Source organism: Phaethon aethereus (genome assembly GCF_964289735.1).
Source record: "Phaethon aethereus genome assembly, chromosome: 5".
Lineage (NCBI taxonomy): Eukaryota > Metazoa > Chordata > Aves > Phaethontiformes > Phaethontidae > Phaethon > Phaethon aethereus.
Genome location: NC_138579.1, coordinates 55,767,080 through 55,790,470, shown reverse-complemented (window position 1 = coordinate 55,790,470; position 23,391 = coordinate 55,767,080). Strand labels below are relative to the sequence as shown.

The 23,391-nt window shown below is 46.8% G+C and overlaps 1 protein-coding gene across 1 annotated transcript; it reads left to right on the top strand.

The window, feature by feature from the left end:
* Nucleotides 1–1,130: 1,130 nt before the first annotated feature.
* Nucleotides 1,131–23,391, top strand: TMEM86A (transmembrane protein 86A; the record flags this gene model as incomplete). The annotated part of the gene is made up of 3 exons (XM_082001027.1): nucleotides 1,131–1,163; nucleotides 18,441–18,705; nucleotides 22,964–23,391. The coding sequence occupies 3 exons, from the start codon at nucleotides 1,131–1,133 to the stop codon at nucleotides 23,389–23,391; spliced, it is 726 nt and encodes a 241-aa protein (XP_081857153.1).

Here is a 23,391-nt window from a genome sequence, read left to right as displayed (position 1 = left end):
TACCTGGTCCCGAGGCGCTGCCCCGAGGGGGTGGGTGCTCCGCTCCGCTCCCGCCTCCCGCCGCCGCCGCCACTCTCGGCGCGCGCCCGGGGTGCGAGGCAGCGACCGTTGGCGGAGATCCTTCCCCGTCCCCCGCGTGCCTGGTGCTCGCCCCGGCCCTCGGCGTGCGCTGGTGCCTTCCCCCGGCAGCTGTTGCTGCAGCGATGCGCCTCCGGGGTGGCTCTCCGTCTCTTCCTCCTCTTGTCATCCGCGTTTTTCAAAGAACCTGTGACACGTCTGCTCTCCACAGAACGCCTCTGCTCGGGGCGCCGCTGCTCCAGCTGCCCGGGGCTTGCACCCCGGCGGCACGCGGGAGCATCCCCTGGCTCTCGCCCCACCACCCGGAGGTGGCTTTGCTCTGCAAGTGACGGCTTGGGCTAAGGCTTGTGTCGGCCACCGCGTCCGGCAGACCTTGCCGTAGGCTGGGCGACCTCCCACCGAGACCTCGTCGCCCCTGACAAGCCAGTCTGGCATTTCCACCGTGTAAGGACATGAGATGGGGATGGTGTCACCTGCCTGTCTCATGGGGGAGTCATGATGCTTAATTAACGTAACCAGCGGTAAGGTAGCGACTCGCCGCTGTCCTGTCAGTCGGTGACGTGTGTAGCAGCACAGCTGGGTTGATGGGGCAAAGCTGGGAACTGAAGTAGCTCGCGGCAGGTCCTGGCCCTGCAGGTGAAGGGAGGGGTTGCTTCAGTGCTGAAAGAAGACAAAATGCTTTCGGCCAGAACAGCGGAGAAGCTGCGCTGCTAGGCACGCTGCTTTGCATGTTCCTCTTTCTAGAAAGCGAGGGATTTGTCTGAATACACCAGCAGACTAATGCGTGCTGTAAGGGTAGCTAACCGCTGGTGGGAAAGTCGCCTGGTGCTTCGCTGCAGCGCTGAGCACCTATTGCTGGTATCCTGGTTCCCTACGGATCCATTGCCATCCTGTTTTTTTGAAATATCATGGGTAATGGCCAGTCCACGGCATTCCCTCTCGCAGTTAGAAATCCCATCCCTTCCCTGTTCTTAACTCGCAAAGGCAGGGTTCAAAACTTCTAAATTGCTTTGCCAGTTCTGCACAGCAGCTTGTATTCTCTGATACTTCAGATGAATTTTCCCCCAGTTATTAACATGTACCTGGTAAGTTCATCAGCAGCCTGGGGGTGATTTTTATCTTCAGAGACAGAGGGAAGTAGCTTGTAAATTATACCATTGTAGTGCCAAACTCTTTTTTTTTTTTGAAAGCTTTTCAAAAATAACGAAAGAGGTTTGCTATCTTTGTGCTTCTGTGCCATAAGCTAAATTCATCCTTAAGTAATGCTTTTGGTTACAGTGAGTTGTGTACTTCGGAAGTAGAATCTTGTGCTGGGACAATACAGAATGGCTCAAAAACTGGCAGAATTTGTTTCATAATCCGCAGGAGGCAGTACTTGGCTTTTAAGGCTAGTGAATCAGAGTGGTCTTGCAGAGTATATTTCAACTGAGCTTTGAGAGGAGGCAAATGACTAAAGCATGATTATGTGTTGGGAAGGGTGTACATAGTTCAGACCGGAAGGCTTTACATACACCAGAAATTACGCTTTAGGAAGGTAATTTGGGAGGGAATATGAAAAAAAACCCAACTGCTTTCTTCACTTGCCCTTTTGACATGTAACAAAGCACGTTTCTGCTCTAGCTTCATCCCTGACATACTGACTCTTTGCTTCACCAAAGGCAACTAATGCAGGTGTGAAGCTGCGGAGAGCTGGCAGGATGATGAGACCAGGAGCTGCGACCAGAGCTGCAGATGTTTACCATGGCTGTAGAGGTGGGAGGTGTCTGATCCTCTAAAGAGTTCATACAAAAAGAGCTGGAAGCCTTCAGTCTGTTAAGGAGCTGTTCTTTCCACATCACCTTCAGTGGGTTTTCACATTGCTGTTCCTCCAAAGGAGTGCACTGTGCTGCTCCGGCATCGGCTGTGCTGCAGTCTGCGAAGGGCAGGCAGAAACGGCGTCGTGTAGCAGCGCGCGCTGCCCGGGGGCATGGTGCGGCCCCTGCACAGCTGCCAGGTGGTGAGAAGCAGGGTGGCTGCACAGCCGGTGGGCTCCCTCCAGCAAGTCGCTTGCTGAAGGGAACAGCAGTGGGCAATCGGTCTGGCCGCAGCTAGGTTCTACCCTTGGGGCCCAGGCCTTATCTCTGTACCACACTGCCTTTTGCTGCATAGATAGACCAGGTGTTTGGAGCCAGCGTGCCTATCTCTGCTATGATACGATGGGGACGTGCTCTGTGGGGGCAGCACCTGAGGCATAATCAAATTAGCCAGAGGAATTGATTTGCCTACAGTGTATGTCTTCTCCCACTACACTGCAGCATCAGCCTCAGTGGGGAGGATGCTGGAAGAGCACAGCCAAGAGTGACATGATTTTGCTTTCAAAGCGATGGCCTTTGTACATAACCGCAGCAGGTGGCCCTGACTACTTACACACAACTTGGTCTCCTGCATCTCCACCTCTTTTCCTTCTTTAGGACATTCTTGCAACAAGAGTCAGAAACCCTGAGCTCCAGGTCTCCCGTAGCTGGAAGAAACCACACAAGGAGGCGCGGACCATGGAGTGGAAGCTAGGGAGAGATCATGGCTAGGACTGCTTGTTTTCACTGGCTGCCAGGTGTGCATCATGGCCCGGGGGGGTTTGGCATGTCTGCCCCCCGTGCAAGGAGAGACTGCGGCATTGTGCAGAGCTAGCCAAGCTGTTGTCTCTGGTGCTGCACAATTCGGGTGTGCTGAGGGGGGAGCAATGCCCGCAAATAAACGAGTCTGGCGTCAAAATACATTTTAACGTATTGCGCCAGGTATTCAGCTGGAATAAAGCTCTGGGGTCCTGATGATGCCAGAGTCTAGGCTTGGATGGTGCTGGGCTGTGGCAGAGAAGACGCATTTGTCTGCCAGTCCTGCTCCAGCTGGTGAGCAATGCTCACTCTGGTTGGAAGTCACCTTGGAGAGAAGCTTTCACTGCTTACTCTGCTAGGCAAGCAAGAGCATCCTGTTTAAAAATTATTATTCTTGATACTGCTGTGATTAAGAGCTGTTTTTTCTGCATAAAGCCATGTGGGCTGAGAGCCCGCAGTTGGAGAGCAGTATTAATAAATGGTGCATTTGCTTGACAGATATGTGAGGTTTAATTCCCTACTTGTTCAGTCATCACTGGTCCCATCTTAATAAAAGTCCTTTCTGAGACTGCCTCATTAGTGATTTTTGTCCTGTGGTTTGGTTTTTTTTTCCCTCCACTATTGGTTAAGCAGTTTTTAGCATGAGCTGGTGGGAGATAGCACTTGCCCTAAGGACCCCTCTGCTCAGCAGGCACTGTGATTGCAGGGGCTGCAAGTGTGCAGGAGATGAGCCTGGAGACACGCAGTCATTCTGGCACTTACATAATGTTCCTTGCTCAGAGGGACTTTATTTTTTCCCTAAAGTTAAGGCTAAACTCAGTATAGGGCTTCACACCACCTTGAGGAAAATGACATGGTGAATATAAAGACATTAATTGGCTGAGAATAGTCTCAGGTCTCTCCCCCAAAAGGGGGGCAGTTATAGATGATATTGGTGTGTCTTTTTGAGCAAGATGAACTATGGGGTCTCATCCCTACAACATCCCCTCCATACCTGACTTTTACTTGGCCTAGCACAGTCCTATGTGTGGGAGGGAGGTGAAACTCCCGGTTTGGGACAGATTTTTGCGCAGAAGCCATATATTAACAACCTCCATCCATTCCCTTTTGTCCTCTGATGTACTTGCATCTTTAAATGGAGATAGATGAACTGGGGAAGAATATGTTGTTTTAGCTGCATTGAGCAAGTCAAGCCCTCGGCCCCTTCCCCCCTAGGTGGGAAGCAGCCAGCAACCCTCTTGGGAACAGCCCTTGTTGACCCTCTGGGTAGATGCAGGATGTCATTGGGGGGGAGTGAAGGTCACTTACAAAAACTGAGCAAAAAACCTGAAAGGTACGATGTGGAAAGGTAATAATGAGTAACAAATATTTAGTAGGGCTGGAGAATTGAGCGAGTATCATTTGAGTTTCTGAGGTGAGGGCAAGCCACACTGATCCAGATGAATACAGAAACCTGATGTAAATCATGTTGCTTAGAGACTCTGTGCTGTGGGCAATTGTAGCAGTAGTAGATCTAAGCATAGTTTTAAAAGTTTATTGTTAGAAAGTGTGCTCTATAATCCTCAAACTGCTGTTGACAACAAAAAAGACAGATCACACTTTGAACTATTTCAGCCTTTGCTTCGTAAATAGAGGATGTATTATTTCTGCATTAATGAATAAAGCATTAGCAACCATCTAAGTCGGAAGTAACTCTTATGGTAGAGAGGTTAATTTTACTTGTTCTCTTTGTTTATACCCAACATTGTTGCTTTCATTGTAATTTTCCCCATTACTTAAATACATCATGAATTGGGATTTTATTCCTCAGGAGGCTTGTAAACATGCACATTTATATACCACATCATAGACAATTATGGAAATACGGCACTTGTATAAAAACCAAGCCAATTTAAATGAATTATAGAAAATATTTCTAAACATCTGAACTCAATGAAGTAAGGGAGGGAATCATCACCTTAGGTAAGCTTAGCAGGATCTTGGTAACGTTTATGTCAGTCACACCTTTTGGGAGAAGCCTAAAAGCTCTGGTCCTTCGAGCAAAAGGCTGTGCTGATTTATACCAGCTAGAGCCCAGGCATAGTGTTACATGCCATGATTTATTTTTTCAGACTGAACTTGTGCATTCTTCCTATGACATTGTCATTCTTTGCTGTAGCTGTTGCTATGAGAGGGTGGGCTTAGATATAGGTAACTGAAATCGGAGGCCAGAAAGTGTGGGCTTCTCTCACACTCTTCCCATCTCCAGTGTGGTTGCATTAAGCAGTTAGTGCTGATCATTGCTGCAGGCAGTGCTGTAGATTAAAGGCTTCATTAACTCAAGTATATCACTCAAGTCACACGCGTCTGTTGTTCAAAGTGTGTTTTATGCATTAAGATTATGGATGCAGTTCAGAAGCCTGTACTTACACATAATTCCTCTGAATGGACAGAGAGGCATTTCTTCCATTCTCTTTTCCTGTTCAGATATCTATATCCAAAATACACTGTGTGTGACAGAAGAGCCAAAGCTATCTTTCTCCGTGGGTAACTGCGTAATACTAAGGAAATAATAACTCCATCTTAGAAAAAGATGGCATCGGGAACTTGTCTTCTGCTAGCATGTGGAAACTCTTGAACAGCGAAAAGATTATTAGTTATATAACTCCCTCCCCTCCCGGAGGCCTAAGTGGCTATTATATTAGCACTTAATTTTCCTACTGCCCTTCATGTCACACAATGCGCAATACATTTGTAATTACAATAGAAATGTAGGTTTTGCTTACTGCAGCATGGCCAAAATGAAGGTGATGGTTATTGCTTCTTCTAGCTTGCTTGTGCCCTTCCTATATCGATTTCTTATATTGCCATAATCTAAATAGCATTTAAGCTAATGGCAAGTTTCTTTATGACAAGTGTGTCAGTCTGGAGCATCCCTCCATGTAATGCTGAACATGAACAAGTATCCAGGTGATATGGAACAGAAAACTCTGCCTAGGAGAAGATTACACGCCACCAGAGCTGAAAGGTGGTAGGTGGTCTGGGAGAGACATTTTCTGGAAGGTTTCAAGCGTGCTGGGGTGGGAAGGATTTCAGATACCTGCAGAGAGCCTGGGGGCTCACACCACAGCGTCTGACCCAGAATTGCATAGGGTGCAGTTTCTCTCTGGGTAAGTGCAACTTATGTCTCTTCTTGCATTAATTTAATGCTGTAGGCTGACTCTTGTGTTGCAAATCTGCCTGTTAATGAGGACGTTGGCAGTTCTGATTCACCTTGCTGTGAGGTTATGGAAATGCCTTGTTGCTACCAGCAGGCTACACTTTCTCCCAAAAACTAATTCCTGTAGAGTACTGCAAAACATGTACTTTCAAGACTGAGGGGAGATGAGACAAGCCATGTTACTGAATTGGCCTTAGGACTTTTGTCAAGTTTGGTGAGGTTTCATTTTTTGCCCCTCAGCAGCTTTGGAGACAGATATGGTGCCAGTTGGCATCAGGCATTAAATTTCTGATTATGTATCAAAATGAGTGCATTTCTGCTAGTTGCATGTACCCTCTGATAGAATCGTTGCTCGAGATTGAGGGCAAGTTTGACGTTAAGCCAGCTGCACATTTTTCAGCACATGCTAGATACATTGGGCAGATCCTCAGCCTTATGTGCGTCATTTTGTCTCCCATGGCTTCAGCAGAACTGGGCTTTTGCCGGTTGAGACCATAGCTTGGCTGCCGTATCCCTATTTGCTTGTGTCTTTTGCTTTTGTTACAGCATAAATTGAGCCAGCCAGGGTGCTTAGAGAGCAGTGCTGACTTGCACTCCATTGCAAGAGAAACTAAGCAAGTTGCATGGCTTTCCTCTGAAACCCTGACATAAAAGGGGCGTGATGACAAGTTTATCACTTAATTGATATTTGTGAAATTTCCAGTTGGCTAATGTCCCATGCATCTGTGGACTTGCACCCTCAATATAAAGGACATAACACTGTTAAAGCAGCTGCATGCTCATTTGTGAGCGTGGTCCACATTTGTATATGCCGCCCTCCCCCACCACTACAGCAGGGGTTTTGCAGGTGAAACCCTTGATATATTAGTGTGAATCCTGGGAGTGTGTGGGTTAGTGTTTGAGCAGGTTAGTGTTTGCACCTGCTCACCCCACATCTGTTGAGATTGGCTGGGAAAGTCCAATTTATCTTCATGTAATTTGTGTCCGATGCTGACTTCCCCAGGTCACAACATCTTGGCACAAGAACAGATTTTGGAAATAAAACCTGTGACTCCACTGTCATACTTTGACCTTACCTCCTCCCATCTCTTAAAGCATATTGGTCCCATGATAACATAAGGAGGGCTGCTGCTTTTTTATAAGGTACCAGAGTGGCACATCTCTAAATAGACATCTTTATTGGGGTACATTGCTATTTTCCCTTCTAATTTTCTTTAACATCAGTGTTTCACAAGCTTTCAGTCTGCATGACATGATTTGAGGTAGAGTATTTCATTCAGCTTTCCATTAGGCAGAAGACAAGCTGAGCTGTCCCTCCTGGCTTTCCCAGCACAGCCCTGCTTGCTTTTGCTAGATTTTGTTGATCTTATTGCAGGCCCATGCAAGGATTTGTACAGCAGAAGTCTTACATAGAGCTGCCAGCTTTCCCAGCCACTGGCAGCTTCCGTGCCCTCCTTTCTCAGTTCTGCCTTCCTGTTGCTTTTGCAAAAACTTCTGCTGCCAGGTGTGCATGCATCTGGTGTGTGAGCCAGAAAGGTGATCTGCAAAAGTGCCTTTTTGGTGCCAGAGGCGGTTTCATCCTTGGCACATATTTGGGAATGGCTGGCAGGGCTGGTACAACCTGGCATGTGCCACCTGCCTTCTCTGCTACACTAATAGCTCTTCAGCGCTTATCATAAGGGCCTGTGACAGCATCAATGCCTGCAATGCTCTTCATTTAGATCTGCATTATTCTCCATAGATTGTAGGTAAAATGAGGTCTTCTCTGGTGAAGAAGTTGCTTCTGGATGGAAGTGCCTCCGTCCCTCCCAAATACCAATCCCTTCCGGCAAAGCAGCATGTGGCCAGGTAGAGCTTTGCCAAGCCCATTTCTCTGAGCATCCATTCTTTCGTGCATCCCCCCAGCTGCAGCCAAACAAAGGGGTGGCTGGTGGCCTCCAACAAGTACATAAATGTTGTGGTGGGTTGTGGGGTGCAAATAAGGCTGGGAATGGGAGAGTGAAGGCAAAAGGTAGATTTCAGTCCTGGGGACAACACACTCCGTGTGCACGCCCCTCACTGCTATTACCTAGAGGCTCAGCCTGGTCTTGGTGGTGACAAGGAAAGAACTGACACTTCTGCCTGGGGCATTTTATTTTGGGTCTGCACCCATCTCAGAGAGACTGGAGAGAGGCCCCAGTCTTGCCACAGCTTGTGGGGCAGATGTGAATGTGTGGCACTTGTCTGCAGCAATGGGCCTTGCAAGGGGGTGCTGCTTTCTGCTGTGGCCCTGTGCCCCACAGCCAGCGCATTGGGCTTACACAGCCCCTCCAAGGTAATACTTAGAGCAACATAAAACCTAACATGACTTTTTCCTGGGTAACAGAAATCTGCATTCCCTTTCACAAAAGAGTTTGATATAAATAATGGCAAGTGACCTGAGAATGTGTGCTTGTAGCCTGGAAACCATGAGTTGCAGAAACTTTTCCATAAGCAGTAGAAATTTTTTATCTGGACTTTAGTGTGACAAGCCAAATAACTACCCCTTCCCATCCTGAGAGGAATTGCCTGGGACAGCCACCGACTGTGCATTTCAGGGTGCTGGCTGGCTGGCTCCTAAAGTTCCCTATGGCTTCACAGCATCTTCCTGAAGTCCCGGGCAGCACTAGAGGATGCAGCCCCACCTGACCTTGCTCACTGAGGAAGGGTGCGTGCCCTTAGCAGTGGCAGCACTGCAGCTCTGATGAGCAAAATGAAAAGACAGACCCATTGTGGTTCACTTTTTTTTAAACATCTGCAAGGGATTCTTTGTGTTACTGCAAAGGAAATGTTCGGAGAGGCTTGCTTTCTGCTACACAAAAAAGAAGATCTGGAATCCCAGGAGGTAAAAGCAATCTTTGCTCTGAGATAAGATGCTGGCAGGCAAATGCTATTTTTTCACTGTAATTTCTGAGAGCCAATGGACTACCCTGAAAGCATTAGTCTGTGACAGGTCCTACAGCCCTGCAGAGACATTTGAATTCTTCACTGGTTTAACATTGTTGGTCATTGGCAAAGGTACATTACTGACAGTACTCAGAAGGCAATCTTCAAAACTGCTGACAGCTATAGGATTGCTACAGATGTAGAGTCAATCATTACTACCACAGGTTAAGAAAACGTTTTTAAAATAGCCCTGTGGTTCTGTGCCAGTCTGGTGGACAGGACAGATGATGCTTGGTAATGGAAAAAAGCAAAACCAACCCAAACAAAACAAGCAAAACCACATACACCCAAGCTGAGTCTTCAGTTCAGGGTGAAATATGTTTGTTTGTAATTTGATTTTTATGAGTTAGTATCTGCTAAAGAAAGGCTTCGCCATCTTGGAAGCATTCCTTGCAGTCCCAGAAAGCCAAGGGCAGACACCCCAGTGACTTTGTAAGGTATTAGCTGGTGTAGTGGTATCTCACTTTGCCTGGCCTGATAGCAGTAGGTCCTACGTAGTGGAAGTCCCAGAGACACTGTTGCATAGCTTGTTGCCCACAGTTAGCCAAGCTAACATCATTTCTTCTTCTATTCAGTACAAGAGATACCTTTATGGATGCTGTAACTTCCTTAATTGCTGGAGGGAACACTGTGGTCCAGTGCCTCAAGATAGCTTTGAGCAATGTCATGTCAAAAGGCAAGAAGCAGGAGTGGACTCCTGATGCAACATGTGGCACAGGCCCCTGATGTGGTGGAGTTTATTTCCTTGGCTCGAGCCACTTGCCTCTACTTTAGCCTGTTACAGGACTGTTCCCTCACATTTCTAAGGCTTCCTGCAAGGAGTCTTTTGAAGGTGAGACTCCAGTTTCCTATTTGTGACTTTTTCCCATGCTATTTTACATCCCCAGTGTTTGCAGATGCTTTTTTTTTTTTTTTAACTTGTGGGTATAGCAGCAAAGAGCTGTGATGTCCAAGTGCTCCCAGGTCACACTGGCTGCTGAGTCAAACTGGCCTCAACAGCAGCCCCGTGAGCACCGTCAGTGTGACTGCTCAGCAGCCAGCGTTTTTTAATTTCTTTGTTAAGCACCTGAAGACAAGATGGGACTGCTGTTTTATTCGTATTGCAGCTTTGCTAACACAGGCTTTGCTATTTCTATGTGAGCAGCAGTTTGGCTTCTCCTGCCTTAACTTGGGAAGGGGCAGAAGTGAAGGCTGCCTGCCCCCTTTGCCTGTTGCCACTCATCTCCCTCCCTGACCACTGCACAAGGATTCACGGTTGTAGCTATTTTGTTGTCCTCTGGAGAAGCCACAAAGCTTGTCTAATGCTTCTCTCTTTTACCTTCCCGAGCCATTTATTTAAATATCTGGCATACATTGCGTGTTCAGTGCAGCCTTCTATCCCTAAAACCTATCCTAGACAATCCGCTTCAGAAATTCACTCCCATACAACACAGGATAGGGGATTTGGTGGTAGATCACAGCATGGCTAAGATAAAGCACAGACTTCTCTTGAGCTTCTCTTCTCGTCTCTAGTGTCTACAGCTAGGGACAGGCAGCAGTTTGTGGCGGAGAAATCACACTTGGAGAGTGAACATAAGGAAAGAGACCTTTGCAACACCCGCGACTACAATCTCGCATTGCTGTCACTCCCATGACACGATCAGCCTTGCTCATGTGCTCTCCAGCTGGCTTGGTACAAAACGTCCCGTTCTCGACGCTTGCCTGCTGCTGCTCAGCTGTATGGCCGTGCCATGTCCCCGCCGTACCCAGGCATGCTGCCGCACCACAGGGACTTCAGCTGTGGTTTCCCCTGGGAGAGGCTGGTGCAGGCAAACGTTGCCCTGCTGCCAGGTGGCACGTGCCTTGCTGCCAGGCGGCTGCGGGGAAACTGCCACTCCAAATTTCCTCCCTTCTTTCAGCATCTGGGGGGAAGATGCATGCTTGGAAGATTTTAACCTCTGTGCTGATAGGTTTTCATCCCCCCCATGGTTAATCCAGTGGTTAGGTTGAATGTTGATGTGACTGCAAATCGGGCAAGATTTTGGCTTGGAAATGAAACTTTTTGATGCAGTTCTTGTTTCTGCATGCAGCTGTATATGGAGCAGCTCAGCCCTGCACAGGGGCCCTTGTTAGATGCCAGTTTGATTAATCCTCACCCACTGCCTGCTCCCCTGTGCCTCTACCACAGGGTGATTTTTCTGATGCCAAGAACTTGTGCAGCAATATATCTGAGTTCACTACCCAAGGACTGTGAGGGCCTGTGCCAAATTTTTAATTGTATTTTTCTGGCAAATAGCCATAGCTTGGTCTTAAGAAAAAGAAGTCAAGTGTTTCTAGCTCTCAACTCTGTGTCAGTCCATTGAGGAGCAATGCTGGGAAGTGCGGTTGGAGCTTACTTTGCTTAACTGGGGGGAGGAAGAGGGTTCCCAGGCTGCTGGCGTAGTGGGAGGGATGAGAGAAGCCAATAAACTGGCCCTGTTTTGCAGGAGGAGTTGAAGAGACCCTGGGGGTGGAATAGCTGCCTTGGACCCACTGCTCCTGCCACCTGTGGCTGAGCTGGGATGATGGTTCTTTTGCAGGTGGGAAGCATTCAGGCTGAGCCCTGTTCTTTTCGGTTGTGCTGAACGACGGAGGCTCTCCTGTCAGACAAAACCATGATTTTTTGACCACTTGCGAACTGGTCTGGCTGGACAGCTGAGCATGAGATGAGTTTCACTGCATTACCCTTGGTGAAACGGAAGCCCTGAGTTGTGCTTGGGAGTGCAGTAGCTGTAATAAAGCACCGCAAGGCCTGGCAAAACTCATTGCATGGCAGAAGCATGATGGAGACAGAGGATTAAACTCATTGCATGGCAGAAGCATGATGGAGACAGAGGATTATCACACACATTATTCTCCCAAAGGCAAATCATGTGCCATCTTCTGGGTAATTCATTAGCTATTCTACAAGTTCATTTTACATGGACCCTCTACAATCTTGTCTCCACTTGAGGGGAGGAGGGTGTATCTATCACTCTGAATTTCCCACAGCATGTGGAGCCTGTTCAGGAGCCATCTGCCTTGGATGCCTGGCCCGAGGCACCTCCAACACAAACATAAACCCTCTTATTAATTGCACAAATTACGTTGCACCAACACAGTATTTCAGGCAGGTTGATTGGCTGGTTCAGTAACTCTTCACCACCCTCCATAATCAAGCACTTTTCCTCAGAATTTTATTCAGGAACACTTGGGACATGTATGAGCCATTGCCTTCCTTGACAAAAGGCAATCGGTTCTCCCCCAGGAGCATGTTTGCTCCTGCAGGAGAGTAGAGTTGGAGGTGAAGTGCTTTGTGCTCACCTATGCTCACCAGAGTGTACTGGTTAGGGCTGTCCCAGCCAGCCCTAATGTTCCAGCAACGCTGTGGAGTGAAAAGTGCCAGCTGGCTGGCCCCTTTACATCTCATCCGTTTCCTCCTCTCTCACCTCTGTGAGCTGCCCTGCAGGGATGCAGAGCTGAGCATTCAGAGTGGCCGCCGGAGCCTTTGCTCTGTGGCCAGGAGAGGGCCCATGCCAGGGCTGGTCATTGTGAGAGCACCCAGGATAGGAAAGATGTAAATGGTGAATTTGGTTACTGAACAGCTGAATCCTCCCTATTACACACACATCTGCTCCCCAACTGTAAAATTCCCTCTTTTATCTCGGTTTCAGTGTGCACACATTCAGAAGGTTTGATGCTGCACCATCTGAGCGAAGGTGGGCACGTGCAAGCGAGCTCAGGAGGATGGTGGCTTTGCACTCAGCTCATGTGGGTTTGTGGCCAAGAATTCCTGAGCAGTGCTGCATTCCTCCTTGGTTAAGCAAAAGCTGATAGTTCATTCAGATCTGGAGAAAATCATCTGCCTCTGGCTAGGATCTGTGCAAACATGGGCTTCTCCTTATGGCCCACCCATTTTGGTTAAGCACAAAGATAAGTTTTCTGTAGGGTCAGTCTAATGGGGAATTGTGTTGGTTCCCCGTTGCTCCGTAGATGAGAGCCTGTTGCACATATATATACTTTGTCCTAATTGTGGTCCATCCTCAGGGTGACACAGCTCTCCCTCTGTGACTCGGATTGCACAGAGGATTGTCAGTGCCTTGCAGAGAGCCACATATTCTGGGGAATGAGAAACATGAGCCATGGGCTTGGAGTGGTGGCATAATACATGGCAACGAAGCCACATAAATATTTCTCGGCACACGACTGGGGGTAAGAGCTATTGTCACAGTAGGGCAGAACCAAGGCAGGATCCACAATGCAGGATGCCAAAAGCCAGGAGAAACAGCTCAGCCATGGATACACAAAATGGTACTTGGCCAGACAAGGCTCCCGGGAGGGATGGGTGTGTATTGGGTTTGCGTGGCAAGGTTTTGGTAGTGGGGGGCCTGAAGGGGTGGCTGCTGTGAGAGGCTGCTAGAAGCTCCCCTGTGGGGAGGACAACGGCCCAGCTTTTTTTGGCCTGTGCGCACAGTCGTGCTCAGGTGTTGCTCAGTGGAATAGCTGGAGTATTCTTTTTAAAACACTTTTCCTGGAAAGCAGGATTTTACAGCCACAGATTTTACGGGTGTAAGCCACAGCACGTTGGCACACAGCTGGTGTCTGGAAGAGGCTGTATACTCATTTTCCATGCAGGCCAGTTTAGGGGACTTGTGGAGAGAAGAGCATTATTTGATGCTGCATGTTATTTCTTGTGACTAGTGTGAGGCTTAGGAACAGTGAACTTTGTCCAACTTTAACATTTCAAAGCAACAAGCTTATGGCGTTCTTCTGTACCTCAGGCGCAAGATGTCTCCCTCCCTGTGAGAGGTGGATTTTCCTCATCCCAATTGTGATGTAGTTACAGACAACTGACTTCAAAATGTTAAAGAAAATTAGGGCACTGGCTTACAAAGGTAGCCATGCCTCTGTGGATGCAGCTTATTCTGGGGTAGAGGAGCTACCTGTAAATTTTTTGGCTCAGTTATATGCCTGCAGCAGTCAGCACAGGCCACCTGTGGTGCTGAGGAGCAGCACAGATGTTCCCCAGGTTATACCCTGTAGTGAATACTGGCTTATACAGATGTGAATCATGAGCATCTCCCAGTGCTGCATAGCAGGGAGGTGCAAGAAGAGATCATCCAGCAGGGACCCCTGGGCTCTTGGTATTTGCAGATACAGCTTAGGAACTGTTGTACGAAGCTTTTGGTCATCTTTGTGTGCTACCTCTTATATGTATTTTGCACACTGGGAACTTTTTGTCAGTCCTTATTACTCAGAATTACTTCTTCAGGTCTGCCACTTCTTCTGTAGCTGTGTTTCTTCATTGGCTAGTCTAACCTCTCAAGACGTCTTACACCAATACCAAATCACAGCATGGTTGGAATACTTGTGTGATAGTATCATCTGTCACTGTTGAACAACAGCCCTAAGGAAGTGAGCAATTTTTCAAACTGGAGCAGAATGAGAACAGACAAAACAAGAAGGGATACTGTAAACCTAAATTTGAATCCCTAGCAGGGAGGTGGGTATCCAAGCCCTGAGATGCATGCATGCATACCAGGCTCAGTTTGAAGTTCACAGAATCACAGAATGGTTGAGGTTGGAAGGGACCTCTGGAAGTCATCTGGTCCAAAATTTCTCGGTGACAGCCAGGACACAACTTCCTCCTAGTCTGCCTAAGTCTTGGAGGGTTTAGTTGGATTTGGTTGGATACAGGTAATTTCTTAAATGATACTTTCACTGTAATTCCACAAATACAGCTATAGTAGCTTTACAGCAATTTAAACTAATTTTTAAAGACTCTAAGTAACTTAGTAGTCATAGCAGTTGAGAAAATGCCCTAAATTATGCTAAGTTTAGAAATTCAAAACTTGGAAATACTGCCTTGTCATTTTATTCAAGATATTTTCTTTACTGCATTACAGCCCAGAGTAAACTAACAGTGAAGAAGAAAAGAAGTGGGAAGGACAATGCAATAGATTTTGTAACAAAATGGCAAAACCCAGCTTAAAGCCATGAAAATCACATACATTAGCAAAAAGAACCTTGTCACCTGCATCAAGTGCTTCCTTTTCCAACACCATGGCACAGCCCCATCTCACATTCTGTCTTTCAGACACAGGTGCAAAGGAGATGGGTGGTTTGATTGGTTGGTTTGATGCAACTTATCCATGGAGCCAAGAAATAATGTTCCCTTCCCTGAGGTACAGGCAAGTCCAGTCATGGATTATGTGCTTGGCTTTCCTCAAGCCGCAGCCTCCACTCATGCTGGTACACGATTTCCCAATACCAGCCTTGACTTGTCTTCCAGGTGGCAAGTTGCCCCATCACCTCTTCCCAAGCCTCAGCCATACGTCCAAACAGAGGAAAATCACCCAGCCTCAGCCTCTGGTTGCCTCCATGTTTCCTGGGAGACATCTCCCAAGCATTTCCAGTGCCACACCATCCCAGCCCTGAGCTATGCAGGTACCTCTGTATCAGCAAGTGGTGTCTCTCATGGGGCACTCACTGTGGTCAGAGCCAGCACAGGGGCTCCAGATGAGCTACTGCATTCAGTAATGGGCAATGACATGTTTGGAAATAACTAATTTGAAGTATACCTGTAGGAAAAATGTAAAAGAATAAAGCATTAATGATGAGAAGCCTGTAGACCTTCTAGATATATGAGGTCATTGTTATACAAGGATGCTGTAATACTGTAAATTTCAGAGTTATGGAAATTGAGACTGGAATCTGACCCCTTATGCCTGAAAAAATCCTTAATTGTTATTAGGATGGAAATACTACAAACCACTATGTTAAAATAATGCTAGTTGGGCTTGGAAAATTCACATTCAAATAGTAAGAAATGGTAATTTTAAGGTTACCAAGCAAACATAATCTTTCTGCACAAATGCATATCTTATATTCAGTAAGGCAAGGTTCCTGGGAAAAATGACAAGTGTAATTAAAACCTGCCTCATCATGCATGCACACAGGGGAGGGCAAGCTGTGATTGTAATGGTAACTGCTCCTAGCAGGTGTTTTTCTTTTAATATGAGGTATTAAATAAAACTTCCTGTGTTTATTAACCCAAATACTCTCCTGTATGCTTCTAACAGTGCCTCTGTGATGTGTTGCCAAACAAAGGCGAACTTGAACTACATCTTTCAAAATGAACTTTTGTTTTCAGAGGTACAAAACTAGCTACCTTAGCCGAGACTGTTACAGGGACCTGGAGCACTGCTGATGCTGAAAATGCTTTCACACTTTGTATCTCTGGAGGTTGATAGTTTTTCGTGCTGAAGATATCTGGCTCGTGCGCGTGGTGGGGATCCTCCACAACTGGTAGGGGAGAGGAGGAAAGCCTGCCAGAAGCGCTGTCATCTGTTGCCTGCAACTGTGAGAGGATGAATGTGATCAACTACATTTTTAATAAAAAAGTCAGAAGGGGAGGAGGCAGAGCTGGAGCCAGGCACTGGCTTTGGATAATCTGAGCCTGATGTCTCACTTCAGAAGGGCAAGGTGCTGGGTCTGAAGGAGGGGGAAGTTTGGCTCCACTCTTCCCCGTATGATACTTATAGTTCCCAGGCACCCCTAGTGCTGTGAGACTACATGGGCTTTTATGACTTTTATTTCAAGTTCATTTGTTATTTGCTGCCAGAATTCTCCCAAGGAATGTAGACAAGAAGTGGTAAATGGTGATTAATTTAGACAACCTAAGTGGAGGACTCAGAATGGGCTCCCCATGTAATACAAGAAAGTTAACGGCTTGCTGATGTCCTTTTGTGAGTGAATTGTGTAGCCTGGTTGTTTAATGGAGTGTTTAAAAATTGTGTTGGCAATAGCCTATGAATAATGTATAGAGGAATAATGAAATACTTTACTGCTAAGAAACTGCTGATATGCTGGGGAAATTTCCATCAGATGTGAGAACAATTTTGAAAGCACTGTCTTCTTGGGATGCCCTTTATTTATGGTCTTGCTGCTTCTGAGATTGCATTCCCTTTTTAGATACTGCATGTGAAGATGCCCTCCACTGCCTCTGCCTCTGTCTTCCAGCTTCACCTCACTCCCTTCGCTTGTGTCTGTAAAAGCTCCTGAATTTTGATGACTTTAGGCTTTATTACCTGAGCACTGTAAGCATGGAGATATTTGCTGTGCAGTCTTCAGCCATTCTAGGTATCTGCACCAAGGCACAGTGCATCAAAGGAAGATTGATGCTGTTTTTGTGTCATGGCAATGTCCCATGATGCAGAAAGCAGAAACAGGGCCAAATGATTTGGAAAAAAAGACCAATGTTTCTTTTGCAGGTTTTTGGAGCATGGGCTCCTTGCGTGAGATAAGCAACCCCAGAGTGTCACACATGGATGTTCAGATTTTGATGGACTTTGCAGTGTGAACCCAGCTCTGATGCCTCTCAATTTGCCGCCGTGTCCTCCTCCAGTGCATGAGGCCTCTGTGTGCTTTGGCCATGAGTAGTGGGAAGTTGTGACACTAAGCAACTGAATCTTGCTTGACCAAAGGAGTGAGAAGATTGGGAGTGAACGCCTGCTTGCAGGGGAGCTCTGGAGGTTGCACTGCCTTAGCTGCAGGAGGAAACAGGCCTCCTAAAAGACCCCAGGACATTGCTCAGGCAGGCACATGAGGCAATCGCAGTATCTTCCTTTGCTCCTTGTTTTGACCCTCAGTTGCACTCCAGGAGAAAATAAAATCATAACTTCATTTCTTAAGCAGGGTTTTCCCTACCTGCACTAAAATGCAGAAGTATCACAGGAGGGCAGGCGAACACAGTGTCTATCTAATGACTGTCCAGAGTGGTCTCAGCTAAGTGTATGTTAAAAGCAAACCCAGCCTGTGGAGTCTGTAGCTCTGCACCCTGCCTCTGCTGTGGCTTTGTTACGTAGGAGTAGCCTAGTGCTCATGCTGCATTTTTGTGTCTACACAGTAGAGCCCTGAGTCAAAACGTTTCTTGCAATATGGGCAGTATATTATTAGTGTAATGCTAGAACAAAGCAACACATGATTGATGTTGGTATTAGTCAGCTGAGGAAGTGACATCCCCACCTGGGAGGTTGATGCTATGGGTTTTGAAGTCACGTGGTGATGCCAACAGCAAGGTCCAGGCATGAGGCTACAGGGCAGGAGAGAGAATGGGTTAGAAGAGAGGTTGTATCCACAGGATGATCTGCAACTGGCTAAGCAAGAGGATTCGCCAAAATGGGAGGGAAGATTTGTATTTTTATTGGCTTGTTTGTCCAGTATTTTCACAGCTACAGGAAAGGAGGTGTATAAAAGCAGTTAGTCTAAACACAAGATAGGTGGCAAGAACCACCAGAGAAGTTTGACTGATGGCCTAAATGTTTTCAGTAGAAGAAATAAAGAGAAAAGGTATCTAAAACTTCCTCCATCTCTACCACCCAAAACCCCTCCTGCCAGCCAAGAAGTGTTTTCAGAAGAGAGGGTTACAAAAGTGTAGTCTGAGGATCATGGTCAAGTTCAACAAGTCTTTCTCAGGGTAGAAATGCTGCTAGCCGACAGTATACATGAAAGAGCAGCTTTCAAAAGGAAGATGACAGTTCTGTTATGCAGTTTATTCCACTTCTGATGATCCTATTAATTTATCTTTTTTTAATGTTTGTTTCTTTTAGGTGAAGAGTGAAGGCCCCAAACTGGTGCCCTTCTTTAAAGCTACTTGCGTCTATTTTGTCCTCTGGCTGCCAACTTCCAGCCCTTCCTGGTTCAGTGCCCTCATCAAATGCCTGCCCATCTTCTGCCTGTGGGTTTTCCTTCTGGCTCACGGAATTAACTTCTTAGTGTCACACCGGAGCGCCAGCCGCATCCTAGCGGGACTCATATTCTCGGCAGTGGGAGACGCCTTTCTTATCTGGCAGGAGCAGGGCTACTTCATTCATGGTGAGTGTGGTGTCAGTCCTAAGGGAATGCTGCAGTGTCCAGCTGTTACCCTCTTTATTTAGTAATGAGTTGCTGGGCCACGTGTTTTGTTTATTCATGTAGAGCTTAAGCCCTGAACAGTGGGAAGCACTCATCCCTTGACTAAAATCCATCGTGGTTAGAGGAGTCACACCATGGATGAGTCTTTCTCTTGAACTTGTCTTGAGGTCAGAGAGGTAATTGGGGCAGCTTTGGTTCCCTGGTATGTGCTCGCAGCATCTCAGCTGTCTAGAGCTGGGAAGGTGGCATGGGCAGAATCCCTGTGGAAGAGAAGGAAATGCTTGTGGCACTCAATAGCACCCATGAAGCTACAGGAAGTATCTGCCTCCTATCTTTCTGCAGGGACATCTGTCAGCCCTCCTCTACAAGGATCAGAAATAGGACACATGGTGCAAAGGTCCTCAGTGGAGAACAGGTGGAGAGGACCCTTATGTTTTGATAAACAAGCCCATAGCCTGGGGGAGGTGTTTAAGTGGATGCTAGAAACCAAAGCATCAGAAATCTTGTTGTACGTGTAGGTTCATCAGTATGAATCATGCAGCCTGTTGTACAAGACATGTTTGTTTTGCAAGGCATGTAAATGATGGGGAATCAAGGGCAAACCCTACCACAATGGTCTGTCTTCTCTACAGAAAGATCCACATCTCTCAGAGAAAAACAAGCTTTTTTCATTTTGCTAGTTTGCAGGCTAGAACATAATGACTTAGATTAATCATTTAAAGCCACGTTGAACCTGCCTTGCAGCAACTCTCCCCGGCCTTGGACTGTCACAAGAAATCATCAGCAGTTGAGTCCTTCGCTAAACTGACTGGTGAGGTTTCTGAAGTTAATTTATCCAGCACAGGGATCTCATGTAACACCCACCATTAACTGGCTTCTGTGACTGTCCCACTGGAAAATGTGATGAGACAAGGGAACTTTCTGACTTCTGCTGTTGTCAACTCTGAAAGTCAAAGACTTGTTTTTCCCCCTTCTCTGGAGGTCAGTATTTAGTTTTATTCTGAGATTCCCACAAGCTTGCTCTTGATGAGAGGGAAGTGTGTGAAATGCCAGATATGAAGGCCAAATGCTCTGAATCTGGTTTTAATTCTGCTTTCCCAAGGGCTTATCCCAATCTCATTAAAAGTTCATGTAAAGATTTTTACTGATTTTGGTGGGGTTTAGATTAGGCCCCAAGGACTGAATCTATCTGGCTGAACCTTGGGCATGTTGCTGAGGAGCTCCAGCCTTCTCTTGCAGTGTCATCCCCTCTGTGCTGAGTGTTGGCATTCCCACTGATGGGCCTCCTCCTAACAGGGGTACCCGGCTCAGCGCCTGTCACCTCAGCCCAACTGCCTGTGCTTCTGTTTTGCCTCCTGGAGTAGCTCCTTGAGCTGTGGCTTGGAAAACATTCAAGGCCTGATTCTTACCATGACCGTTTTTCTACTTGAACTGTGCTGAGCTTCTCCTTTCCCATGTAGCTGGGACATCTCTGAGTCCCTTCTCCAATTTAGCGCTAGAGGAAAGTCAACCAGTCACAGCAATTCAGTATCTATCTGGTTAACGTGTTTTAATCTGCAAATAAGTTGGATTTTTGACCCTAATCTTACAACTGGGAAGTGCTGCTTTGTGGGTTTAGACACATTTTTCTCCTTAAGGAAAAGAAAAGCTCTCTTGGAGCATTTTGAAAATCTCAGCCTTTATCCTGATTGTCTCCTGCCTGCTTCAGTCTGTGCTAATCCGAGCTACCGTCTTCCATAGTGAAGCATTAACATTTGTGTTTCAACTGTTAGCAGATAAAGCACACTACCCCACTTCATCCTTTACCTCTCCTGCAAAACATATTTTCTCCTTTTTAAAACTCACCAGGCTGCTGTTGTTGACAATTAACAATATTCAAACTTTTGACATCATTGTTTGTGGGAATTTGAAATTTCAGGGGAATAAGAGGAAATATTAGATAAAAATGTACTTTCTTTGATTTCTATGGCTTTTAGGCTGAAAAAACAGTTGGGAATTGGACTCATTTGAATAGCTTTTGAGACAATGGATTTATAAAAGGACATTTGTTCATTACTTTATAGGGAAGTGAGAACCTGGGAACCTACTCCTGGCACACCTGACTTTTTTTAATTTTTGCTGTTTCAGTCCACTAGTAACATGCTATTTTCTGACTAGTGTCTTACTGCATGTAAAAGATACTTTACAGTGTTAACATCCACCCCCTTTGATAGCAGGCACTTAGAAACAATTTATGCATTTGGTGGAGAAGACAGGGACTAACAAAAAGGACTCACTGCCAGACTAAGGGGAAACCCCAGAGGCAGGGAGGGGAAGGAACTGGACAGAGAGGAGAAGGGCTGATCTGCCTGATGTGGTTGGGAGGGCTGAGCCAAAGGCTGAGAAATGCAAGACAAATATACCCCCTCCCTGTGCAGCCGTCACAGGTTTCCCCAGTTCCTGGCTTGATTTATGGGTGTTGAATGAGCAAACCTGGGAGCTGTCTCCCTTGTTTGTGATCAGCCTTGCCATGTATCACAAAACTCCTCCTGCCTTTCTGGGCTTCTGCTTGGCTGCCGCATCCTGTCCTCCTCTCCTCCTCTCCTTCTTGCCAGCTGCCTGCATGAAGTACACCACCACATTCTCCAGTTCCCCATCCCAGAACTCCCCATATAATGCCACTGAAGGAAAAACTACCCCTTACTGCTACAGCAAAGTAACCTTCTCCTTACTGTGCGCAGGGCTCTAACCTGTCCTGCACTGTAACACTATAAACAGCTCTTCTCCTAAGTCCCTCCTCGGTTTCCTCAGTGCTGTGCCCATGATGTGTAATAGCTCTGTGAAACATCAACTTCTTGTTTCCCTCTTTTGCACTTCTTTTGCTTCCCCTTCACACTATTTTCTCTAGCGTAACCTTGCAGACCAGATCCCCACCAGCCCTCTCCCTCCTGCAGGTTCCCCTCTCATCCCACCACTGCTGATCTTTCAGTGGATGTCCAATCTGGTCCTCCCCAAAGCCAGGGAGACACTTCCCCTTCTTTGAGCTGCTTCAACACGAGAGTATTAGGATGAAGAAATGTCTGCCAGCAGCAGGTTTTTGTGACTGCCCTTTATACCACAGCATCATGCTTTAAATGTAAACAAGTGTCCTGCTGGAGGACTCAGCTTTCCAGATCCTTTTTTCCATTTCATGCTTTAGAGCTGCATGAAAACTTCCAGCTACTCTAATAATTCTGCCAGGATAAAGTGGGACAGCCTGCAGTTGCACCGTGTGGGGTCTGGGAACCAGAGGACCAGAGAAGCTGGACTCCATTTGGGGTCCATTATCTACAATTGGCATGACAACTAGTCGTGTTGTCAGCAGCTGTACCAACACATTCCAACTTTTTTGTCAAATGGATTAGTGGCAAGTGAATAACATATGGGCAGTACCTTCCAACACCCACATCTGGCATTTCTCAGGCGTGTTGGACTTCAAAGGGAAGCCAGCATTTTATTTTCACTGAATGATTCCAGCTAAGGTTCATCTGAACCTTGCAAATAGCCATAAAATTGTTGGCAGATCACATTGGTGCAGTTCTTGAAATAGGCCAGCTGCTTCTTTCCAACTTAGGTTTCCCCTAGCTATGGGCAGAGATGGACTAGGAGCCAGATTTAGTCCCCAAGTGCCTTTGGGTTTGTGGCTAAATACAGTCAGGCTTTTTGTCTGGTTCGGTGGGATTGGTATCTTTTTTCACTTCTTGTTCCTACACTGCTCTTATCCCAGCCTTCCTGTTTCACACATGACCTATGAGCAAAACATGTTGGATAGTTAAGAGGGGGTGATCTTTAGTCTGCCTTGCCCCCACCCTTCCGTCCAAAGCAGGGGAGGAGAAACCACCTGAAAAACAAGCTTTGTTCCTTCTGCAGCTGCTTAGTTCACCGGGCCTCTCGGCAAAAAGTCTTGCATCACAACAGAGTTGTACTTGGCTTGCAGTTACAGATGTGCTGGGGCTTTTTCTTAAGGCGGGAGCTTGGTGCTAAGGCTGATCTCCTATGCATGGATTTTTATATCAGAATGGTCCCAAGTGGTGAGTATGGTTCCCACTGAAAGTGTTAAGGGTTGTAACACTGCAAGGACATCTAAGCCTGTGCTTGTTGCGGTATATTTAAAACCTGATATAGCTACATGTTTTCGGGGGCTACCAACTGCCAGTCACTGATGAAAGGTCACACTTGCTATGTCAATGCCTCTTTCCAGGTCTGCTGATGTTTGCCATCACACACATCCTCTACTCTTCAGCCTTTGGCATGAAGCCTTTGGACCTCAAAGCCGGCTTGTTGATGGGCCTTGTTTGCAGTTCCTGTTATGCCTTCCTGTACTCCTACCTCACAGGCCCATTCACCTACCTGGTAGCTGTCTACATTGCCTTGATTGGCTTCATGGGCTGGCGAGCGGTGGCCGGCATGCAGCTGTGCAACGACCTCTGGACATGGACCAAGCTCTCGGCCTGCATCGGCGTGATGCTGTTTATGGTGTCAGATCTGACCATTGCACTTAACAAGTTCTGCTTTCCTGTGCCCTACTCGCGCTTCATCATCATGGCTACTTACTATGCAGCCCAAATGCTTATTGCACTGTCAGCTGTAGAGAGCAGAGATGAAGAGGACTTCAGAAAGCGAAGCTAG